This window comes from Pseudophryne corroboree, chromosome 1, assembly GCF_028390025.1.
Source record: "Pseudophryne corroboree isolate aPseCor3 chromosome 1, aPseCor3.hap2, whole genome shotgun sequence".
NCBI lineage: Eukaryota > Metazoa > Chordata > Amphibia > Anura > Myobatrachidae > Pseudophryne > Pseudophryne corroboree.
The window spans coordinates 719,898,022-719,915,367 of NC_086444.1; the positions used below are offsets into that span (position 1 = coordinate 719,898,022).

The window sequence follows — 17,346 nt, forward strand, 5'->3', positions numbered from 1 at the left end:
TGTGCTGTGTGTCGGTACGTGTGTGTCGACATGTATGAGGACGATGTTGGTGAGGAGGCGGAGCAATTGCCTGTAATGGTGATGTCACTCTCTAGGGAGTCGACACCGGAATGGATGGCTTATTTAGGGAATTACGTGATAATGTCAACACGCTGCAAGGTCGGTTGACGACATGAGACGGCCGACAAACAATTAGTACCGGTCCAGACGTCTCAAAAACACCGTCAGGGGTTTTAAAACGCCCGTTTACTTTAGTCGGTCGACACAGACAGGGACACTGAATCCAGTGTCGACGGTGAATAAACAAACGTATTCCTTATTAGGGCCACACGTTAAAGGCAATGAAGGAGGTGTTACATATTTCTGATACTACAAGTACCACAAAAGAGGGTATTATGTGGGATGTGAAAAAACTACCGTAGTTTTTCCTGAATCAGATAAATTAAATAAAGTGTGTGATGATGCGTGGGTTCCCCCCGATAGAAAATTATGGGCGGTATACCCTTTCCCGCCAGAAGTTAGGGCGCGTTGGGAAACACCCCTTAGGGTGGATAAGGCGCTCACACGCTTATCAAAACAAGTGGCGGTACCGTCTATAGATAGGGCCGTCCTCAAGGACCAGCTGACAGGAGGCTGGAAAATATCATAAAAAGTATATACACACATACTGGTGTTATACTGCGACCAGCGATCGCCTCAGCCTGGATGTGCAGAGCTGGGGTGGCTTGGTCGGATTCCCTGACTAAAAATATTGATACCCTTGACAGGGACAGTATTTTATTGACTATAGAGCATTTAAAGGATGCATTTCTATATATGCGAGATGCACAGAGGGATATTTGCACTCTGGCATCAAGAGTAAATGCGATGTCCATATCTGCCAGAAGATGTTATGGACACGACAGTGGTCAGGTGATGCAGATTCCAAACGGCACAAAGGTGTATTGCCGTATAAAGGAAGAGGAGTTATTTGGGGTCGGTCCATCGGACCTGGTGGCCACGGCAACTGCTGGAAAATCCGCCGTTTTTACCCTAAGTCACATCTCTGCAGAAAAAGACACCGTCTTTTCAGCCTCAGTCCTTTCGTCCCTATAAGATCATATCTGCCCAGGGATAGAGGAAAGGGAAGAAGACTGCAGCAGGCAGCCCATTCCCAGGAACAGAAGCGTTCCACCGCTTCTGACAAGTTCTCAGCATGGCGCTGAGACCGTACAGGACCCCTGGATCCTACAAGTAGTATCCCAGGGGTACAGATTGGAATGTCGAGACGTTTCCCCTTCGCAGGCTCCTGAAGTCTGTTTTACCAAGGTCTCCCTCCGACAAGGAGGCAGTATGGGAAAAAATTCACAAGCTGTATTCCCAGCAGGTGATAATTAAATTACCCCTCCTACTACAAGAAAAGGGGTATTATTCCACACTATATTGTGGTACTGAAGCCAGAAGGCTAGGTGAGACTTATTCTAAAAATTTTTTTGAACACTTACAAAGGTTCAAATCAAGATGGAGTCACTCAGAGCAGTGATAACGAACCAGGAAGAAGGGGACTATATAGTGTCCCGGGACATCAGGGATGCTTACCTCTATGTCCCAAATTTGCCCTTCTCACTAAGGGTACCTCAGGTTCGTGGTGCAGAACTGTCACTATCAGTTTCAGACGCTGCCGTTTGGATTGTCCACGGCACCCCGGGTCTTTACCAAGGTAATGGCCGAAATGATGATTCTTCTTCGAAGAAAAGGCGTCTTAATTATCCCTTACTTGGACGATCTCCTGATAAGGGCATAGTCCAGGGAACAGTTGGAGGTCGGAGTAGCACTATCTCGGATACTGCTACAACAGCACGGGTGGATTCTAAATATTCCAAAATCGCAGCTGATCCCGACGACACGTCTGCTGTGCCTAGGGATGATTCTGGACACAGTCCAGAAAAAGGTGTTTCTCCCGGAAGAGAAAGCCAGGGAGTTATCCGAGCTAGTCAGGAACCTCCTAAAAACAGTGCATCATTGCACAAGGGTCCTGGTAAAAATGGTGGCTTCCTACGAAGCAATTCCATTCGGCAGATTTCACGCAAGAACTTTTCAGTGGGATCTGCTGGACAAATGGTCCGGATCGCATCTTCAGATGCATCAGCGGATAACCCTATATCCAAGGACAAGGGTGTCTCTCCTGTGGTGGTTATAGAGTGCTCATCTTCTAGAGGGCCGCAGATTCGGCATTCAGGATTGGATGCTGGTGACCACGGAGCCCAGCCCGAGAGGCTGGGGAGCAGTCACACAAGGAAAAAATTTCCAGGGAGTGTGATCAAGTCTGGAGACTTTTCTCCACATAAATATACTGGAGCTAAGGGTAAATTTATAATGCTCTAAGCTTAGCAAGACCTCTGCTTCAAGGTCAGCCGGTATTGATCCAGTGGGAAAAACATCACGGCAGTCGCCCACGTAAACAGACAGGGCGACACAAGAAGCAGGAGGGCAATGGCAAAAACTGCAAGGACTTTTCGCTGGGCGGAAAATCATGTGATAGCACTGTCAGCAGTGTTTCATCCCGGGAATGGAAACTGGGAAGCAGACTTCCTCAGCAGGCACGACCTCCACCCGGGAGAGTGGAAACTTCATCGGGAAGTTTTTTTCCACATGATTGTAAACCGTTGGGAAATACCAAAGGTGGACATGATGGCGTCCCGTCTGAACAAAAAACGGGACAGGTATTGCGCCAGGTCAAGAGACCCTCAGGCAATAGCTGTGGACGTTCTGGTAACACCGTGGGTGTACCAGTCGGTGTATGTGTTCCCTCCTCTGCTTCTCATACCTAAGGTGCTGAGAATTATAAGACGTAGAGGAGTAAGAACTATACTCATGGCTCCGGATTGGCCAAGAAGGACTTGGTACCCGGAACTTCAAGAGATGCTTACAGAGGTCTTATGGCCTCTGCCGCTAAGAAGGGACTTGCTTCAGCAAGTACCATGTCTGTTCCAAGACTTACCGCAGCTGCGTTTGTCGGCATGGCGGTGGAAAACCGGATCCTAAGGGAAAAAGGCATTCCGGAAGAGGTCATTCCTACCCTGGTCAAAGCCAGAAAGGAGGTGACCGCACAACATTATCACCACATGTGGCGAAAATATGTTGCGTGGTGTGAGGCCAGGAAGGCCCCACAAAGAAATTTCAACTCGGTCGTTTCCTGCATTTCCTGCAAACAGGAGTGTCTATGGGCCTCAAATTGGGGTCCATTAAGGTTCAAATTTCGGCCCTGTCGATTTTCTTCCAGAAAGAATTGGCTTCAGTTCCTGAAGTCCAGAAGTTTGTCAAGGGAGTATTGCATATACAACCCCCTTTTGTGCCTCCAGTGGCACTGTGGGATCTCAACGTAGTTCTGGGATTCCTCAAATCACATTGGTTTAAAACCAGTCAAATCTGTGGATTTGAAGCATCTCACATGAAAAGTGACCATGCTCTTGGCCCTGGCCTGGACCAGGCGAGTGTCAAATTGGTGGTTTTTTCTCAAAAAAGCCCATATCTGTTTGTCCATTCGGACAGGGCAGAGCTGCAGACTCGTCCCCAGTTCTCTCCCTAAGGTGGTGTCAGTGTTTCACCTGAACCAGCTTATTGTGGTGCCTTGCACCTACTAGGGACTTGGAGGACTCCAAGTTGCTAGATGTTGTCAGGGCCCTGAAAATATGTTCCAGGACGGCTGGAGTCAGGAAAACTGACTTGCTGTTATCCTGTATGCACCCAACAAACTGGGTGCTCTTGCTTCTAAGCAGACTATTGCTAGTTGGATGTGTAATACAATTCAGCTTGCACATTCTGTGGCAGGCCTGCCACAGCCAAAATATGTAAATGCCCATTCCACAAGGAAGGTGGGCTCATCTTGGGCGGCTGCCCGAGGGGTCTCGGCTTTACAACCTTGCCGAGCAGCTACTTGGTCAGGGGCAAACACGTTTGCTAAAATCTACAAATTTGATACCCTGGCTAAGGAGGACCTGGAGTTCTCTCATTCGGTGCTGCAGAGTCATCCGCACTCTCCCGCCCGTTTGGGAGCTTTGGTATAATCCCCATGGTCCTTTCAGGAACCCCAGCATCCACTAGGACGATAGAGAAAATAAGAATTTACTTACCGATAATTCTATTTCTCGGAGTCCGTAGTGGATGCTGGGCGCCCATCCCAAGTGCGGATTATCTGCAATACTTGTACATAGTTACAAAAATCGGGTTATTATTGTTGTGAGCCATCTTTTCAGAGGCTCCGCTGTTATCATACTGTTAACTGGGTTTAGATCACAAGTTGTACGGTGTGATTGGTGTGGCTGGTATGAGTCTTACCCGGGATTCAAAATTCCTCCCTTATTGTGTACGCTCGTCCGGGCACAGTACCTAACTGGCTTGGAGGAGGGTCATAGGGGGAGGAGCCAGTGCACACCACCTGATCGGAAAGCTTTACTTTTGTGCCCTGTCTCCTGCGGAGCCGCTATTCCCCATGGTCCTTTCAGGAACCCCAGCATCCACTACGGACTCCGAGAAATAGAATTATCGGTAAGTAAATTCTTATTTTTGGCCAAGATTTGTTTTATCCCCAATTCTGTCAATTTAGGAAGGGGATAACACTGTATGTATATATATATATATATATATATATATATATATGTGTGTGTGGCAACATTTTTTGTGCTGAGATTAGCTCTGTTTCAGGCGTTTTTGCCAGAGAAAGTGCTTCTCGGCTTCAGACAATTTGCCGAGGAGTAAACTGCGGATAAATTGCAGATATCTCATGTGCTAACTCTCTTTCCTCTGTTTTCTAGTATTAATATTTTTATTATCATTATTATCCTTAATTTATATGGCACCACAAGGTTTCCACAGCATACATAAACAAAAATAGTATGAACAAAACAAGAACAAAAAGTGAAGTCGGAGTTGGTAAAATGGATGGTGAGGATGGGGAGAGGCAGACTGGGAAAGAAGTAGGTGGGGTGCTGCTAAGGCTCTGCTGGGATGTGATGTCCTGATGTATGGATTCATTTTCAAATATGAAGTGTGTGGCAAAGTTAAGGGCAGAAAAATGAGGAGAGAAGGGAAGGAGGGGGAGTTGAATGTGGCGAAGAGGCGACAAGGGTTGAAGGACTGGGAAGAGTTAATGGTCTTGAAATAAGACTGTTTAGAGAGGGATAGAGCAGCACTGTAGGTTGAGAGCATAAATTGTAATGGAGGAAGTCGGCATTGGAGCGCAATTTTCTCCACTGTCCCTCGGCAGCACATGAGCACTTTATGAGGTGCCTAGAGCATTTGGAATACCAAGTTTGAAGTGTGGATCTGTAAGGGTGAGAAGGAACCACCAGAGCAACAGAGTAAAGAGCAGAATTAAGGGTGATATTGTATAGGGAAACAGCTCAATCAAGGCGGAGAGAAACAAGGAGGGGGTCAAGTAGGGAGAGTAAGGATACGTTGTCGACAGCCTCATGGTTACTCTTAGTAATGGTAGCTTTGGGAGGCAGAGGCGAAGAGGGAGCAATGGATAAGTTAAAGAGAGAAGATTATGGTTAGAAAGAGGGAGTGGGGAATTGGTGAAATCAGAAATATCACAGCAGTGAGTGAAGACCAGATCAAGTGAGTGTCAACTTACATGGGAGGGTGAGGAAGTCCTTTGAAAGTGACCAAGTGATGATGTGTGGGTAAGGAGTTTAGAGCAGAGGGGCAGTGGGGACATTGATTGGGATGTTGAAGCCAGGAAGCAAAGTTGTCAAGGAACTTGGATATAGGGCCAGAGATGATAGCAACATGAAGGTGAACAGGTTGGAAGAGGCAAAAAGCATGAACCTGTAGAAAATGGAAGGGACAGTTCTAAAGGTATGAGTTGTAAGCAGTAACTGTAGGATAGAAGGCCCCTGCACCACTACCATGGTGATCCCTGGACCAAGGGTGTGAGAAAATGTGAGGCCTCCAGAAAAGAGAGCCATAGGAGAACTTGTATCAGGGAGGGGGGGGTCCAGGTTTTGTTGATGGCTAGGAGATAAAGGAAGTTGGAATGACGGTCATTATAAACAGATCTGGCATTCCAGATGGCATAGGAGAGAGGGACCAAGCTAGTGCTGCTACAGGGTAGAGGTTTGTTTCATTTTATTAATTTGGAGGACAAAGATTAATAGAGTGTAGTGATGGTGCCAACTCCTGAGTGAGGAAGTGAAACTGCAGAAGGTGGCAAGTATGAAGTTTAGATTTATGCGAATGGGGGTGAGAATAGGTGACAGGGAGAGAATCGAGGGAGCAGGACTTAGTTATGGGGTAGTAGGACCATGTTGGGAGAGACATGAGTGAAAATGGAGAAAAGGGGAGTATTGTAATGGAGGTAGGAAGGTGGAGACTAGGGGGGAAGGATAGAGGCTGGAACAGGTGATAGAATAATAAGATTTTACTCACCGGTAAATCTATTTCTCGTAGTCCGTAGTGGATGCTGGGAACTCCGTAAGGACCATGGGGAATAGACGGGCTCCGCAGGAGACTGGGCACTCTAAAAGAAAGATTAGGTACTATCTGGTGTGCACTGGCTCCTCCCACTATGACCCTCCTCCAGACCTCAGTTAAGATACTGTGCCCGGAAGAGCTGACACAATAAGGAAGGATTTTGAATCCCGGGTAAGACTCATACCAGCCACACCAATCACACTGTATAACTCGTGATACTACACCCAGTTAACAGTATGAAATATAACTGAGCCTCTCAACAGATGGCTCAACAATAACCCTTAGTTAGGCAATAACTACATACAAGTATTGCAGACAATCCGCACTTGGGATGGGCGCCCAGCATCCACTACGGACTACGAGAAATAGATTTACCGGTGAGTAAAATCTTATTTTCTCTGACGTCCTAGTGGATGCTGGGAACTCCGTAAGGACCATGGGGATTATACCAAAGCTCCCAAACGGGCGGGAGAGTGCGGATGACTCTGCAGCACCGAATGAGAGAACTCAAGGTCCTCCTCAGCCAGGGTATCAATTTTGTAGAATTTAGCAAACGTGTTTGCCCCTGACCAAGTTGCAGCTCGGCAAAATTGTAAAGCCGAGACCCCTCGGGCAGCCGCCCAAGATGAGCCCACTTTCTTTGTGGAATGGGCTTTTACTGATTTAGGATGCGGCAATCCAGCCGCAGAATGCTCCAGCTGAATTGTGCTACAAATTCAGCGAGCAATAGTCTGCTTAGAAGCAGGAGCACCTATTTTGTTGGGTGCCTACAGGATAAAAAGCGAGTCAGTTTTCCTGACTCCAGCTGTCCTGGAAATATACATTTTTAAGGCCCTGACTACGTCCAGTAACTTGTAATCTTCCAAGTCCCTAGTAGCCGCAGGCACTACAATAGGTTGGTTCAAGTGAAAAGCTGATACCACCTTAGGGAGAAACTGGGGACGAGTCCTCAATTCTGCCCTATCCATATGGAAAATCAGATAAGGGCTTTTACATGACAAAGCCGCCAATTCTGACACACGCCTGGCCGAAGCCAAGGCCAATAACATGACCACTTTCCACGTGAGATATTTCAAATCCACAGTTTTAAGTGGCTCAAACCAATGTGATTTTAAGAAACTCAACACCACGTTGAGATCCCAAGGTGCCACAGGAGGCACAAAAGGGGGCTGAATATGTAGCACTCCCTTTACAAATGTCTGAACTCCAGGCAGTGAAGCCAGTTCTTTCTGGAAGAAAATCGACAGAGCCGAAATCTGGACCTTAATGGAACCCAATTTTAGGCCCATAGTCACCCCTGACTGTAGGAAGTGCAGAAAACGACCCAGCTGAAATTCCTCTGTTGGGGCCTTCCTGGCTTCACACCACGCAACATATTTTCGCCAAATACGGTGATAATGGTTTGCGGTTACTTCTTTCCTGGCTTTTATCAGCGTAGGAATGACTTCTTCCGGAATGCCCTTTTCCTTTAGGATCCGGAATTCAACCGCCATGCCGTCAAACGCAGCCACGGTAAGTCTTGGAACAGACAGGGCCCCTGCTGTAGCAGATCCTGTCTGAGCGGTAGAGGCCATGGGTCCTCCGATATCATTTCTTGAAGTTCTGGGTACCAAGCTCTTCTTAGCCCATCCGGAACCACGAGTATCGTTCTTACTCCTCGTTTTCTTATTATTCTCAGTACCTTTGGTATGAGAGGCAGAGGAGGGAATACATAAACCGACTGGTACACCCACGGTGTCACTAGAGCGTCCACAGCTATTGCCTGAGGGTCCCTTGACCTGGCGCAATATCTAGTTTTTTGTTTAGGTGGGACGCCATCATGTCCACCTGTGGCCTTTCCCAACGGTTTACCAACAGTTGGAAGACTTCTGGATGAAGTCCCCACTCTCCCGGGTGTAGGTCGTGTCTGCTGAGGAAGTCTGCTTCCCAGTTGTCCACTCCCGGAATGAACACTGCTGACAGTGCTAAGACGTGATTTTCCGCCCATCGGAGAATCCTTGTGGCTTCTGCCATCGCCATCCTGCTTCTTGTGCCGCCCTGTCGGTTTACATGGGCGACTGCCGTGATGTTGTCTGATTGGATCAGTACCGGCTGGTTTTGAAGCAGAGGCCTTGCCAGACTTAGGGCATTGTAAATGGCCCTCAGTTCCAGAATATTCATGTGTAGGGACGACTCCTGACTTGACCAAAGTCCTTGGAAATTTCTTCCCTGTGTGACTGCGCCCCAGCCTCGAAGGCCTGCATCCGTGGTTACCAGGACCCAGTCCTGTATGCCGAATCTGCGGCCCTCTTGAAGATGAGCACTCTGCAGCCACCACAGTAGAGATACCCTGGTCCTTGGAGACAGGGTTATCAGCCGATGCATCTGAAGATGCGATCCCGACCACTTGTCCAAGAGGTCCCACTGAAAGGTTCTTGCATGGAACCTGCCGAATGGAATTTTGCTTCGTAAGAAGCTACCATTTTTCCCAGGACTCGTGTGCAGTGATGCACCGATACCCGTTTTGGTTTCAGGAGGTCTCTGACTAGAGATGACAGCTCCTTGGCTTTCTCCTGCGGGAGAAACACTTTTTTCTGTTCTGTGTCCAGAACCATCCCCAGGAACAGTAGGCGTGTGGTAGGAACCAGCTGTGACTTTGGAATGTATAGAATCCATCCGTGCTGTTGTAGCACTTCCCGAGATAGTGCTACTCCGACCAACAACTGCTCCTTGGACCTCGCCTTTGTAAGGAGATCGTCCAAGTACGGGATAATTAAAACTCCCTTTTTTCAAAGGAGTATCATCATTTCTGCCATTACCTTGGTAAAGACCCTCGGTGCCGTGGACAGTCCAAACGGCAGTGTTTGGAATTGGTAATGGCAATCCTGTACCACAAATCTGAGGTACTCCTGGTGAGGATGGTAAATGGGGACATGTAGGTAAGCATCCTTGATGTCCAGGGATACCATGTAATCCCCCTCCTCCAGGCTTGCAATAACCGCCCTGAGCGATTCCATCTTGAACTTGAATTTTTTATGTATGTGTTCAAGGATTTCAAATTTAAAATGGGTCTCACCGAACCGTCCGGTTTTGGTACCACAAACAGTGTGGAATAGTAACCCCGTCCTTGTTGAAGTAGGGGCACCTTGACTATCACCTGCTGGGAATACAGCTTGTGAATTGCCTCTAGCACAGCCTCCCTGCCTGACGGAGTTGTCGGCAAGGCAGATTTGAGGAAACGGCGGGGGGGAGACGCCTCGAATTCCAGCTTGTACCCCTGAGATACTACTTGAAGGATCCAGGGATCCACCTGTGAGCGAGCCCACTGATCGCTGAAATTTTTGAGGCGGCCCCCCACCGTACCTGGCTACGCCTGTGGAGCCCCCGCGTCATGCGGTGGACTCAAAGGAAGCGGGGGAAGAATTTTGATTCTGGGAACTGGCTGACTGGTGCAGCTTTTTCCCTCTTCCCTCGTCTCTGTGCAGAAAGGAAGCGCCTTTGACCCGCTTGCTTTTCTGAAGCCGAAAGGACTGTACCTGATAATACAGTGCTTTCTTAGGCTGTGAGGAAACCTGAGGTAAAAATTTTTCTTCCCAGCTGTTGCTGTGGATACGAGGTCCCAGAGACCATCCCCAAACAATTCCTCACCCTTATAAGGCTCTATGTGCCTTTTAAAGTCAGCATCACCTGTCCAGTGTCGGGTCTCTAATACCCTCCTGACAGAATGGACATTGCATTAATTCTGGATGCCAGCCGGCAAAATATCCCTCTGTGCATCCCTCATATATAAGACGACGTCTTATGTTCGCAAAATAGTATCCCTGTTTGACAGGGTTACAGACCACGCTGCAGCAGCACTATCTGCAGGTCTCAGTCTAGTACCTGAGTGTGTAAAAACAGACTTCAGGATAGCCTCCTGCTTTTTATCAGCAGGTACCTTCAAAGTGGCCGTATCCTAAAACGGCAGTGCCACCTTTTTTGCGTGTGAGCGCCTTATCCACCCTAGAGCATATCTCCCAGCGTAACTTATCCTCTGGCGGGAAAGGGTACGCCATCAGTAACTTTTTAGAAATTACCAGTTTCTTATCGGGGGAACCCACGCTTTTTCACACACTTCATTCACTCATCTGATGGGGGAACAAAACACTTCCTGCTTTTTCTCCCCAAACATAAAACCCTTTTTTTTTTTTTTTTTTTTTTTTTTAGTGGTACTTGGGTTAATGTCAGAAATGTGTAACACATTTTTTATTGCCGGGATCATGTAACGGATGTTCCTAGTGGATTGTGTATATGTCTCAACCTCGTCAACACTGGAGTCAGACTCCGTGTCGACATCTGTGTCTGCCATCTGAGGGAGCGGGCGTTTTTGAGCCCCTGATGGCCTTTGAGACGCCTAGGCAGGCGCGGGCTGAGAAGCCGGCTGTCCCATAGCTGTTACGTCATCCAGCCTTTTATGTAAGGAGTTGACACTGTCGGTTTATACCTTCCACCTATCCATCCACTCTGGTGTCGGCCCCACAGGGGGCGACATCACATTTATCGGCATCTGCTCTGCCATCACATAAGCCTCCTCATCAAACGTGTCGACACAGCCATACCGACACACCGCACACACAGGGAATGCTCTGACTGAGGACAGGACCCCACACAGCCCTTTGGGGAGACAGAGAGAGAGTATGCCAGCACACACCAGAGCGCTATATAATTTTGGGATTAACACTATATTGAGTGAATTTTTCCCAATAGCTGCTTGTATATACAATATTGCGCCTAAATTTTGTGCCCCCCCCTCTCTTTTTAACCCTTTGAGCCTGAAAACTACAGGGGAGAGCCTGGGGAGCTGTCTTCCAGCTGCACTGTGAAGAGAAAATGGCGCCAGTGTGCTGAGGGAGAAGCCCCGCCCCTTTTTCAACTGACTTTCTCCCGCTTTTTCTGGAATACTGGCAGGGGTAATTTTACATCTATATAGCCTCTAGGACTATATATGATGTAGATTTGCCAGCCAAGGTGTCATATATTGCCCTCAGGGCGCCCCCCCCCAGCGCCCTGCACCCTCAGTGACCGGAGTGTGAGGTGTACATGAGGAGCAATGGCGCACAGCTGCAGTGCTGTGCGCTACCTTGGTGAAGACCGAAGTCTTCTGCCGCCGATTTTCCGGACCTCTTCTTGCTTCTGGCTCTGTAAGGGGGACGGCGGCGCGGCTCCGGGAACGAACACCAAGGCCAGTTCCATGCGGTCGATCCCTCTGGAGCTAATGGTGTCCAGTAGCCTAAGAAGCCCAAGCTAGCTGCAAGCAGGTAGGTTCGCTTCTTCTCCCCTTAGTCCCTCGATGAAGTGAGCCTGTTGCCAGCAGGTCTCACTGTAAAATAAAAAACCTAAAATAAACTTTCTTTCTAGGAGCTCAGGAGAGCCCCTAGTGTGCATCCAGCTCGGCCGGGCACAGAAATCTAACTGAGGTCTGGAGGAGGGTCATAGTGGGAGGAGCCAGTGCACACCAGATAGTACCTAATCTTTCTTTTAGAGTGCCCAGTCTCCTGCGGAGCCCGTCTATTCCCCATGGTCCTTACGGAGTTCCCAGCATCCACTAGGACGTCAGAGAAAAAGGATTATATAGACACTGAGTGGGTGAGGGTAAAGAAAAGATGGTCTTGGCGTGGATAAGAGAAACAGGAAGTAGGAACGAAGACCATAAGAATTAGGGACAGCACAGTTGAGTTAGCAAAATGCAGGTAAAAGAACAGTGCAGGTAAATACAATTACAATAGTAAGAAGAATATTTAGGTGATAAGTGTTAAGGGTGCAGGCATAAAATACTAAAATAAACATGTGAGGCTCTGGTAAAAGCAGTGACAATGCAGACAGGAATGTAAAGGGTATGAAGGCAATTGATCTCGATACATCTTCCCTAAAGACCTCTATGGAGATAGCAGCATTAGTTAAACAAGCAATGAAAGCGTAAGATGTCATACCCAGTAGTGCCAACTCCGGGTCAAATCTCTATGTGCATGTGTGGACATTAGAATGTAACCTTGAGAGGGAGAAAACAATATTACATGTAATGTTAGTTATGAATCACTGATGATCAACAGACCCCTTATTGTTATCTGTAAATGAAATTTATTACAATGTATATAATGATTATTACAATCTTCAAATTTAAAGAATACTTTTTTTTATATGTAATAACATTAAAACAGTCACACTGCAGTTTAGTAAATGAAAGGTCTCCAATGTTTAAGTAGATCTATTATATTGAAGCATTGCTTTCCTGTCCCCAGCTATAGAAGTTTGAAAATTATGGTTCAGGTTAAATAAGAACAAAAAAACATTTTAAGTGTCAGATTATTTTTACACTTTTCCGACTATTGAAAGTGTTAGTTCTCCAGAAAGTGGTGATTATCTACAAATTGTGTTGTTATTCTGAATAGTTCTAGCTCTATTTTTAGGTTTCCATTTTTGGAAAAGTGTTATCAAAGTGGTCCCCTGTTATAAACCATTTTAGGCTCCAATATGCTCCATGCTGTTTTTAGCCTTAAATAAGGTAGTTTTATGTGTATTGTAAAATCACAGCATTATCTCATTATCTTTAGTTCTGAAAATTTCTAGAAACTTCCACTTTTAAATTTCTTAATGTTGATGTTTAATATATTTCTGTAATGTATTTCAGATATAATGGATCGCTAGTGTTGGTGTCCTGTTATTTAACACAAGCCATTGTCTTGTACAGTACATATTTGAAAATGTATTTTACAGATCTGATGGTGGTAAACATGTGTTTTTGTCACAATAAAGTATATTGAATGTTGACAACAATTTTAGCAGGTGTTTTTTCACTGTGAGTGATAAATTGCAGCAGCCAATCTGCTCATAACTTCCATGTCACAGGCTGGATTTGAAAAATGACAGGAGCGGATTGGCTGGTGCAATATATCACTCACAGTGAAATTTATCACTCATTGATAAATAAGGTCATACTGTATGTATGAAAATTGCACATTTATTTATAAGGTGAATTCAGTCAAATTTTGTGTGTAAGAGTGTCATTGTACAATGATTCATGCCCCAATTTTACATATGCTTGTTTTTCTTTCAGGCCAGAGGTGAAGGTAGTGGTGAGATGTCAAAGTCTCTGTGGTTTAAAGATGGGTATGTGAAAATGGTATCCTGTACTCTCCCCATTACTGTAATCTGAGACTTTCGGGCCTATTTATTAAAAGTATTAAGGACAGTGTTGCTGTATTCTATGGCCAGGCAGGAAAATGACTCTGCTCTGTGCGATTTGGTTTTGCCTGTCTGAGGCATCCTTGAAAGACAGTCACTGATGGAAATCCACCCTTGGATAGATGCACTTTGATTCATTCATTTTTTGCTGTCAGTGCCTTACTATTCCACAATAACATAAATGCATGAAATGTCTTTATAGCTTAGAATTCCATTGCAAAAATCAAGTTTATTCCATTTTGGGGAATGCATAATGCTTTTGCATTGTAAAGATTATAACTAGTTTATGGACTTTATTTACGAAGCCTCCTGAAGGCGGGGAAAATGAAAATTTAAAACGGCACTTGCAGTCAATGTAAAGCACACCAGGATTTGTATTGACTGCAAGTGCCGATTTAAATTTTCAAGTACAACCCATCGGAAAGCTAAGCCGCCACTTTGTAAATAATGCACTGTGTTTTACAGCAAGCATAAAATATCAGCAGTCATTAGTCTCTGCTGGAGTGCTCTTTGTCTTTGCTTGGGCTGTTGTTAATCTCAATCACGAACAAAAGCACACTCATACCCACATGAGGCAGAGCAAATTCAGCTGGAGACAGACAAGGTGGACCAGGTCTGTCAGGGACAGTACAGACATAGCGGTCTACACTTCCCTGAACACTGGGAAAATGGAACACTACTCTAAAATAAAATATTGCACTTTCTTCACCTGCATCTTAGTATTGCTCATGCTCATGTATCCTATTTCCCTCTCTCACTCAGGCCGGCTGGTGGTCTCATAATTATAGACAGTATGCCAGACATTCGGAAAAGGAAACCCATACCTCTGGTCAGCGACTTGGTAAGTCTCCACAGAAAGTTACCTGCTTAGAAGAATAGTAGGGTTTTTTTAGAGTTGTATACAAGGACATGTACATGTCAGCATTTGTGCTTCACATAGTATTTGTGCAGACGTAAGACATGCATGCCACTTTCAGATGCTTATTTGGCGAGTGTAGTTTTTGAGATGATAAATGGTACCTACTGTATGTACTGCAGATGCATCTATACACCAGGGTAAAAGTTGCACATAGGATGTCTAGTGACTATAGACAAGAACGTGGGCAGACTCATATTGTACTTATACCGTTGGTGTCTTTTACATTCAAATTGAAATCACCTCCATTATATCTGTCTTGTTATGTTATTACATTTATTAGTCTCTAACTTTCATTTTGTTTCATGCTCCCTTAATTTGTGAAGGCAATGGTAAGTATGAGTTATAATGTATAGTTACAGTATATGCTCAAGCCACCTTAATTATGTTTACATAATATAATATACAGCCAATGTCTTCAAATTTGTGTATGGTTACTCATTACTGGTGACACTAGCAAATGAGAAGAGTCTAAGTAGCAGAATGGATTTTTTTCATCTTTGGTTTTTTATTTCTTTATTTTTTTGTGTGAAATTCCAGTTTATATGACTTTACAAATGATTTCACATGTGTATCTATTAGTCTGCTGCAACACACAAAGAAAGGATCAATTTAACTTTGTATGTCACATTTCAATTACTCTAATTTCTCTACTAATGTAGTGTTGAAATTTGTAGTGCATGCAGGCCAATCTAGCAGGTCGCTCACTTCACCCGCTGGATGAAATGAGCAGGCCCCCCCCCGTCTCCCCCCCGCACGCTCAGCACACATCTCTCCCCAAATTGGCCCGTGAATACGGCCCTTAATTTAACAATAGCTGAAAACCTATACTTTGGAAGCTGACTTTTTATCACTTGAACTAATGGTTTTTCCTTGATAAGATAAAGGTGATAATGGTATCCTATTTTCTCTTCTTAGTCCTTGGTCCAATCCCGCAAAGCTGGCATAACATCTGCACTTGCAACAAGCACTTTAAACAATGAAGAGCTAGTAAGTATTGCAGCTAAATACTAAATATAACGTTTACATTTTATAAAGTAAATTTGCTTTGTCTATATTCAATGATATTTTGTGATATTTCCAGAAAAACCATGTTTACAAGAAGGCCCTTCAAGCTTTAATCTACCCAATCTCCAGCACTACTCCCCACAACTTCGAGGTGTGGACTGCCACAACCCCCACCTACTGTTACGAATGTGAAGGGCTCTTATGGGGCATTGCCAGGCAGGGAATGCGTTGTACAGAATGTGGAGTCAAGTGCCATGAAAAATGCCAAGACCTCTTGAATGCCGACTGTCTGCAAAGTAAGCACTGATTTTTGTGTACTTTGTGTGCATGGGTAAGACCGTGAATTACATGCACAAATAGCTGTGGGAACTCTTGGTAGCATGTTTGTTGACAATACACGGTTGTCATAATTGTTTGACATCTAATGCAAATACTCAAATATTTCTTCTCTGCCCATCACAAAATTTATATCCTATAATAATCCAATAGGAAACAGATGTGTCCTCATACAACTAGCCTCAATACACTACACACGCATGCGATGCCAAGTCCCGTGCAACTCTGCTAATGTCAGGCATCTTTTTTTGCTGAAAATGCGTCTTAGTCACAATGCAATGTGACTAAGGCTGTATGGAGAGGGTTGGGATTAGGCTGCAGGGGGGGGGGATGGGGGTTATGGTTCGGCTGCGGAGAGGGGTACTTAGGGTTAGGTACTGACAGGGAGGGTTAAGGGTGGGCTGCGGGGGTGGTTAGGTTTAGGCTGGGAAAGGATGGTTGGGGTAACTTACCTAGTAGGTGTCAGGATCCTGAGTGTTTGGGTGCTGCTGTTGGTATTATGACAGACGGCATTCCAAGAGCCGTGATCACCATACCATCCCTCTGTTACATTGTAGCAGTTCTTGTACAGATTCAGAGACTCAGTCGCACACAGATATACAACTATATCAAATTAATCAGCACAGTCTCCCAATGCGTCATTGTGTTGTGACTATGATTCATTTTTTGGCAAAAAAGAAGCCCAACACTAGCAGAGTCTCACGCGACCTGGCGCTTCAAGAAGGGCTGTTTGGCGTGACTGCAGCAATGATATATGAGGATACATCTGTAGCTTCATCTTCCTTGTTGTTTCATTATTTAGTTTGTTTACATGGTAACTGATAGTAATTTCACATATGTATAAGATATAAAGTCTCCTAAAAACCTCAGTGACATCTCAGACAAAGAGAAAGATAAAGTATCAACCAATCATCTTCCAGGTGTCATTTTTCAAACACAGCCTGTAAAATGACAGAACTTGATTGGTTAGTAGTTTATCTCTCCAAGGTTTTATATATCTCCCCCTCATAGTGACATTTCATTCTGTTTTTCCCCTACAGGGGCAGCGGAGAAGAGCTCCAAACATGGGGCAGAAGATCGCACTCATAACATTATAATGGTTCTGAAGGATCGGATGAAAATCCGAGAGAGGAACAAGCCAGAGATCTTTGAGCTAATCCAGGAAGTTTTTGGAGTCCTTAAAGCCACACATGCTCACCAGATCAAGGCTGTGAAACAGAGTGTGCTGGATGGGACCTCCAAGTGGTCTGCAAAGATCAGCATCACTGGTAATTAGGGGAGATTAGCTGTTTATGGGTCTCTGTATAACAGAAAATAAGGTAGACGCATAGAGATAAATTCTTTTATATATAATATACAAAGTATATAAACTATATATATATATATATATATATATATATATATATATATATATATGGAATCCCCAACAAAGG

The 17,346-nt window shown here is 45.2% G+C and overlaps 1 protein-coding gene across 17 annotated transcripts in view; it reads left to right on the plus strand.

The window, feature by feature from the left end:
• The window catches only part of UNC13A (unc-13 homolog A), a 425,576-nt gene that overhangs the window by 218,612 nt on the left and 189,618 nt on the right, over positions 1-17,346 (plus strand). For all 17 annotated transcript variants that reach the window (XM_063915631.1, XM_063915548.1, XM_063915566.1 and 14 more), the window contains 5 exons: positions 13,526-13,578; positions 14,416-14,494; positions 15,488-15,559; positions 15,654-15,873; positions 16,954-17,181. In XM_063915631.1, coding sequence (XP_063771701.1) covers positions 13,526-13,578; positions 14,416-14,494; positions 15,488-15,559; positions 15,654-15,873; positions 16,954-17,181 — 652 coding nt within the window. The remainder of the gene's footprint in view (positions 1-13,525; positions 13,579-14,415; positions 14,495-15,487; positions 15,560-15,653; positions 15,874-16,953; positions 17,182-17,346) is intronic.